Source organism: Euphorbia lathyris, chromosome 1 (genome assembly GCF_963576675.1).
Source record: "Euphorbia lathyris chromosome 1, ddEupLath1.1, whole genome shotgun sequence".
Classification (NCBI taxonomy): Eukaryota; Viridiplantae; Streptophyta; class Magnoliopsida; order Malpighiales; family Euphorbiaceae; genus Euphorbia; species Euphorbia lathyris.
This window is the reverse complement of record NC_088910.1, coordinates 139,025,354-139,033,500: the sequence shown is the minus strand read 5'-3', so window position 1 is coordinate 139,033,500 and position 8,147 is coordinate 139,025,354. Positions and strand designations below refer to the sequence as shown.

General features: G+C 30.6%; 1 protein-coding gene across 1 annotated transcript; it reads left to right on the top strand.

Moving 5' to 3' along the window:
* Positions 1 to 2,170: 2,170 nt before the first annotated feature.
* On the top strand, positions 2,171 to 7,542 carry LOC136211116 (F-box/LRR-repeat protein 25-like). Its single transcript, XM_066002658.1, has 4 exons — positions 2,171 to 2,456; positions 3,269 to 3,442; positions 3,516 to 4,194; positions 7,248 to 7,542. The coding sequence occupies exons 1-3, from the start codon at positions 2,204 to 2,206 to the stop codon at positions 4,190 to 4,192; spliced, it is 1,104 nt and encodes a 367-aa protein (XP_065858730.1). The 5' UTR covers positions 2,171 to 2,203; the 3' UTR covers positions 4,193 to 4,194; positions 7,248 to 7,542.
* Positions 7,543 to 8,147: the final 605 nt, after the last annotated feature.

Below are 8,147 nucleotides of genomic sequence, written 5' to 3'. Positions count from 1 at the left end.
TAACTCATAAACCCTAAAAAACATTCAACATAATATTACATCAGAAATAAAAGATTTCAAAATATCGGTTACTACATCTAACTAATCTACTGATACATTAACTAAAGCGCAAAAAAAACTCCCAAAAAATTAATTTGCGTAAAATTGTTCAAATGTTATGAAAATTTGTAAAGATTTTATGGATTTTACGTCAAGTATTGTAATTACTTAAAATAGTTTAGTGGATAGAATTAAAATTATTTTTATTAATATTTTACAGAAAAATAATTGCTTTACGTAAAATTGTACTAATGTTACAGAAATTTGTAAAGGTTTTATAGATTTTCCGTAAAGTAGCGTCAATTTTCGTAAAGTGGTTTGGTGGATAGAATTAAAATTATTTTTGATTAATAATTTAACAAAAAATAATTAATTTTCGTAAAATTATAGAAATGTTACGGAAATTTATAAAGGTTTTATAGATTTTTCGTAAAGTAGTGTCAATTTACGTAAATGGTTTGGTGGATAGAATTAAAATTATTTTTTATTAATAATTTACTAAAAATAATTATTTTACGTAAAATTATACAAATATTATGGAAATATGTAAAGGTTTTATAGATTTTCGGTAAAGTAGTGTCAATTTACGTAAAGTGGTTTGGTGGATAGAATTAAAATTATTTTTTTATTAATAATTTAACAAAAAATAATTAATTTACGTAAAATTGTAGAAATGTTACGGAAATTTGTTAAGGTTTTATAGATTTTCCGTAAAGTAGTGTCAATTTTCGTAAAGTAGTGTCAATTTTCGTAAAGTGGTTTGGTGGATAGAATTAAAATTATTTTTTTATTAATAATTTAACAAAAAAATAATTAATTTACGTTAAATTGTAGAAATGTTACGGAAATTTGTAAATATTTTATAGATTTTCCGTAAAGTAATGTCAATTTTCGTAAAGTGGTTTGGTGGATAGAATTAAAATTATTTTTTTATTAATAATTTAACAAAAAATAATTAATTTACGTAAAATTATAAAAATGTTACCGAAATTTGTAAATGTTTTATAGATTTTCCGTAAAGTAGTGTCAATTTACGTAAAGTTGTTTGGTGGATAGAATTAAAATTATTTTTTATTAATAATTTACCAAAAATAATTAATTTTTATAGAATTATACAAATGTTACGGAAATTTGTAAAGGTTTTATAGATTTTTCGTAAAGTAGTGTTAATTTTCGTAAGGTGGTTTGGTGGATATAATTACAATTTTTTTTAAACAAAAAATAATTAATTTACGTAAAATTGTACAAATGTTACGGAAATTTGTAAAGGTTTTATAGATTTTCCGTAAAGTAGTGTTAATTTTCGTAAAGTGGTTTGGTGGATAGAATTAAAATTATTTTTTATTAATAATTTAACAAAAAATAATTAATTTACGGAAAATTATAGAAATGTTACGAAAATTTGTAAAGGTTTTTTAGATTTTCCGTAAAGTAATGTTAATTTTCGTAAAGTGGTTTGGTGGATATAATTAAAATTATTTTTTTATTAATAATTTAACAAAAAATAATTAATTTACGGAAAATTATAGAAATGTTACGGAAATTTGTAAAGGTTTTTTAGATTTTCCGTAAAGTAGTGTCAATTTCCGTAAAGTAGTTTGGTGGATAGAATTATATTCTATCTTGTGTAACTTTAATTTTCCCTATTTAGTGGTAATCTATAATAGCAGGTCAACTTTTAATATAATATAATTTATTTTAAATTAATTTAACACATGTCGCAATACTATTCGTTATTGAAACAAAGTAAATTTACTTTGTTTTTAAAGGAAGTGAGGATAGCGGACACCATAAATATACATCTTTAAAATATAAAAGTGTATTTAATGTGCTTATATGCAGTCCTAAAGGCTGCATATATCAAAACCGATTATAATCTTTTTATTTCGCTTAACATTATTTTCAATTTGGTTTCAATTTGGTTTTCCTACCCCTAACTATTTTCATAAAATTGGAGAGTTGATGGATGATTTTACAAGATCATTAGGGGCAATTTAGTATTAAGCCAATATATATTGAACCATTCCCATAAAAAATATATATATATATATATTGAACCATTATTTATTTCTTTATTTAGAACTGACAGGCACCCACCATTCTATAGATTTTCGAAATCTCAACCCTACTTACTTACGGTTACTTTCAGTTTTTGACTGTGTTAATGGCGGGAACTGCCGGAGCTGCCATGGTGGAAAGCGGGGGAAGTCGAGTTGGAAGCCGCGATTCAGAGAATCTAAACAAAAGAATCAAATCCGGCGAGGAAGAAGACCGCATTAGCGCCTTACCGGATTTCCTGATTCACCACATCCTCTCCTTCCTCCCAGCAACCGATTTAGTTCAGACTTTGATTTTATCCAAACGGTGGAAGTATCAATGGACTCATGTCCCTGTTCTCAAATTCGTTCCGAACGATGGTATGTCTCCCGATCAATTTTCCAATTTCATTGACAAAACCCTAATTCTCCATAATTGCTCCAATATCGACAAATTCGTCATCAAATTAGAACGTTTTGATATGGTTGCTGGATTTGCTAACTTGGATTTGTGGATCCGGTTTGCTGCGAGAAGATAGGTAAAGGAGCTCATTCTGATTTCCAATAACCACATCTTTCGCTACTTGTTGCCAGAATTTCTTTTCAACAATTCTTCATTTGTTAAATTGAAGTAATGTACTTGTATTATGCCGGTTGGGAAAGTAAATTGGGAATCTGTCAAGAGTTTGCTTTTACATGAGTGTGATGTTGAAGATAAAGCCATTGAGAATGTTTTATCTGGTACTCCTCTGCTGGAATACTTGGAATTATGCTGTTGTGGTATGTTTGAAGGGCTTGTTATTGCCTCTAAAAGTTTGAAAACTCTGATTCATTGAAATTTCGTGTCCTAATCTTGAGAGATTAAGAATATCAACTCTAGTGTGGTTTACATCTCTTAAATTGATGAATTTGCGGTCTTCAGTTTATGCTACCTTAGATTTTTACTTTGAGGTAGAGCAGTTGGAAGATTATATGAGTTATGATGACTACATAAATTTGGTCCAAGAGACTCTTCGACAGGTTGAGCATGTCGAGAAGCTAGAAATTGGGCGTTGGTTGATGGAGGTAAGTTTAGTATTAGAAATTCAGTTCATTGAAAGTTGTTTTAAGTTAATTTCCTTTTAACAGATTAATAATAGCATTTAAATGATTATATAGTCATTTGTTAATATTCATTGCCATTTTGTTTGAAGATTCTTCTATCATGCTCCATGGGGATGGAGACTGCATAGGTGGCTTGCCGGATTCTGTCATTCACCGGATCATCTCCTTTTTGCCATCAACAAAAGACGCCTTTAAGACTGACCTTTACAATACGTGGCAGCATAAATGGACTGATGTCCCAATCCTAAACTTTGTTTCCAACGGTATGTCTGTCAGATAAATCATCAATTTGATTGACAATATATATACTAATTCTCTTTGATTGCTTGAATACAGAGAAATTTGTTATCGATTCCAAAGATATCCCCTTGGTGTACCTGGATCCTAGATTGTCTTTGTGGGTTCGTTTCGCTGCCAAAAAAGATGTAAAGGAGCTCATTTTGGATTGTGATGGTGCTAAAGTGGAATTTGGGCACGAGTATCCATTGCCGCAATTTATTTTCAATAATTCTTCATTCGTTAAAATGAAGATATGTGCTTGTGATTTTACGCCGAATGGGAAAGTAAATTGGGAATCTCTTAAGAGTTTGCGTTTAGATCATTCTGAGTTCGGTGATCAAGCGGTTGAGAATGTTCTATCGGGTAGTCCTTTGCTTGAATACTTAGAATTACGCCGTTGTGGCTTTCAAGGGGCACTTGTTGTTGCTTCTGAGCATTTGAAAACATTTATTCTAGAAGAATTTGGTAAGAACTGTCATGTCCTAGAAATTTCATGTCCTAATCTTGAGAGTTTGAAAATGTCAGGAAACGTCAGTTCTACATGTCTTAAATTGACGAACTTGCTTTCTTCACTTCATGCTACATTGGATTTGTATGTCTTAGAATCAGATGATATCAGTCCTGATGACTGCATGAATTTGGTTGAGGAGACCATGAAGCAGATTCTGCACGTTAAGGAGCTAGAAATCATGCCCAGCAGGTTGCGGAGCCAGAAATCCTGTATTGGTTCTTGAAGGTAACTGTTTGAGAATTTTTTTTATTACATGTTTGCATTCCTAAGGATCAGAAATACAAAAAAATTCTTTATATAACTGTCTAGAGCTATATTTTACAGCTGAATATTAGAATTCAACCTCATTACAACTGAGTTTAAGTTTTAGTTCCTTGTAATATGTAAATATTAGAGTTGGAAATGATGGATTTTGCTTTGGAAGTTGCTATGGACATGCTTTTTGCCTATGTTGCACGGATTCTGCATTTTGTGTCCGTGTTCATTTTCGTTTCTAGGCTATTTTATGAAGGTTATGTTTTAGAAATAATGTTTTCCGTGTCCATGCCCATTTCTAAGTTCGTGTCCGTGCGACATAGCTTTTTGCTAATTCTAATGGTAAATTTAGTAGATGGTTTAGGTTAGTGAAATCTCATACTTCATAAGGGCTCACTCAGTTATTATAGACAAGCGTGGAGACAGAGGCCTGAGGGAATCCGGCTTCCGGAATCACCTTTGCCATGGGTGGTTCTGGCTAGAGGTGAACAAAATTGACCAATAACCGATAATCTAAACAAAATTGTAGTTCGGTTCGGTTTTGAAAATGGGGTGATTGTGTTATCGGTTATCAGTTCGGTTCAAAAAAATCGGTATAACTAAAAACCTAACCGAATTATGTATATAACATAAATAAAAATATATAATATTTAATCTACATTTTTATCATTTTACATTGTTATTTAATATATTTACTAATATTTTTTTTGTTTCGTATTTATTTTAGATGTTTTAATTTTTTATAAATTTTTCAACCTATTATAATAGTTTTTAGTCGGTCATCGATTAGTAACCGAACTGATAAAATTTGGTTTGGTCATGTTCGGTTTTAATTTTGAGAGAGATTTTGATTCCATTAACTGACAAACCGATACTTCTAGTTAGTAGTTAGGAAATGCAATATTCTTGTTAAAATGTAGACATGCTTTTTGCCTATGTTGCACGGATACTTCTACTCACTGGTGTTTCTGCATTTCATGTCCATTTTCGTTTCTAGGCTATTTTATGAAGATTATGTTTTAGAAATAATGTTTCCCATGTCCGTTTCCGTGTCCATGCCCGTTTCTAACTTCGCGTCTGTGCGGTATAGCTTTTTGCTAATTCTAATGGTAAATGTAGTGGATGGTTTAGGTTAGTGAAATCTCATACTTCATAGGGGCTCACTCAGTTATTATAGACAAGCGTGGAGACAGAGGCCTGAGGGAATCCGGCTTCCTGAATCACCTTTGCCATGGGTGGTTCTGGCTAGAGGTGAACAAAATTGACCAATAACCGATAACCTAAACAAAATTGTAGTTCGGTTCGGTTTCGAAAATGGGGTAATTGTGTTATCGGTTATCAGTTCGGCTGTTCCAAAAAAATCGGTATAACTAAAAACCTAACCGAATTATGTATATAACATAAATAAATATATATAATATTTAATCTACATTTTTATCATTTTACATTGTTATTTAATATATTTACTAATATTTTTTTTTGTTTCATATTTATTTTAGATGTTTTAATTTTTTATAAATTTTTCAACCTATTATAATAATTTTTTAGTCGGCCATCGATTAGTAACCGATCTGATAAAATTTGGTTTGGTTTATGTTCGGTTTTAATTTTGAGAGAGATTTTGATTTGATTAACTAAGAAACCGAACTGAACAGTGCCAAATGACCCATATTTTGTATAATTGCATTCAATAAATCTCTATTTGTCAGCAGAATTTGTTGGATAGAGAAAATAGAAGATATGTCACACCACGTGCCACGTGTGAAAAAGAAAATATCAAATAGATAAATAATTAGGAACTTTTGAAAGTTCATAGGGCAGTTGAAAAGTTTTCAGGTTTTTGGATACAAGGAGATAAGATAAGGGAGTTACTGAATGTAATGGACACGAATAGATGGTTATTGAAAGGAATTGGACAGATACACCGTGTGGACCATGAATATAAGTATATAATTGTATAAGATATGGAATATTCGGATAAAGGATATTAGGAACAGTAGAAGTTAGAAGAGAACTTCTACTGTTCTTAATATACTTTATCTGAGTATTTCATATCTTATACGATTATATACTTATATTCATATCATCCCGCGTCTTGCCAAATCTCCAACGGACGAAGAACTTTACCTGCTGCACTTGAAAGATTTCACTTCCGCAATAACAGCAAAAAAAAAAAAAAATCATCAAAGTTTGAAAATTTTCTTCTACTATTCCTAATATCCTTTATCCGAGTATTCCATATCTTATACGATTATATACTTATATTCATGGTCCATATAGGGATTATACTTATATTAATGATTGTCCATGGGTATGGGTACGTGTTCAGGCTTATTTCCTTTGGATCAGACTTGAACAATGAAAATTTATCATAGGCCTAGCCTGGTCAAGGCTCTCTAAAACCCGCATATTTTTTGGGCAGGATTGGGATTGATAAAAAATAGTATGGGTCGGGTTATATTTTTTTGAAGCATTAATATTAATTATTAATTTATATATTTATAAGTATAAATACTTTTTTTTTTGAATTAGTATAAATACTTTTTATAATTACAAATTATATATTTCTAGAGGGGCGTATATGGGTTGGACTTGAGATTTGATTTTTAAGTCTGAGTCCAGTCCGGTTCGAATCCGTTTAAATTAATATTGGGTTTTGACTTAGCATTTTTATATGAAAGCCCGGTAGGCCCGAGTCTGGCTCAGTCCAGTTTGACTCATGGTCAGGTCTAGATATGAATATAGAGTTATTGATTTGACAAGTTTTGTCAATTTCAGACATTACATAAAAGTTAGAGATATTTTTACATCTTATCCCGAAAATATATATTAAGACTCAAATTGTCTACTAACCTGTATCCAAAATTCAATTGATTATCCAAATCGTCAATTAGCTCCCTAACATATCCTAAAATAGTCAATTAACTTCGTCCCTAAAATTTGATAAAAACGGTGTTATATCTTCCAACCTATACCAAACGTATTGGTTAAGATCTTTACTTTTGTACTCTTTTCTATTGTAGCAAGTGCAGAAAAGGTAGATCTTATCCGTAGATCACTGCATCTACGTGGTTGCAAAAGAAAGGACTTAGATCCGAAGTTTCAGAATGGTTCAAAGGATGAAGATTGGACTACAGTTGCTCCGATGCGAATTTGGAGATACGATAAATATATGCTTCAACTTTTTTCTACTTTAGCTGTGCCTTTAATGGTCTTTTTTGCTTTTCGTTGTGTTTTTCTTGTACTTGTGGATCATATATTAGGCTTAGCCTATATGTATGTGAGGTTTTACTCCTTACTGTTGTCGTCATGTACTAGCAATCGTATTATTTAATGAAATTTTAGCACTTCTATAAAAAAAAAAAATAGAATAAAATAGATGTAATAGATAAAAAATTTATTTAAAAGACAATGTTACTCTTAAATGTAGTTTTTTCTTTTAAAATTTTAATTATTACAATTAATTATTCAAATAATTAATATATATTATTTGAAGAGATATTAAAAAAAATAGAAAAGTGGATATTCATCACTGAACTTATACGGTTGTTTCAAAATGGTCACTTAATTTTAATTTGTCTCAATTTAATCACTTAATTTTGAGTTTTATCTCAATTAGGTCACTTCACCGATTTCAGTGGTTAAAAGGTCTCGAAATAATAACATAAGTGACACGTCCACATGAACCAATTCATATCTCTGACATGTGTCGGTTATTTTTATAAAAACAATGTTTTTCCATAAAAATACCGACACGTGATAACTAGGTGATGCAAACATGAATTTCATATGTCGTCGTTTGGGTGTCTGAGTTGACTCATGCTGATGTGTCACCTATATCATCATTTTGATGCTTTTTAATACCTGAAATCGCAAAGTGATATAATTGACATAAAACTCAAAGTTTGATGGTTTTTTTGAGA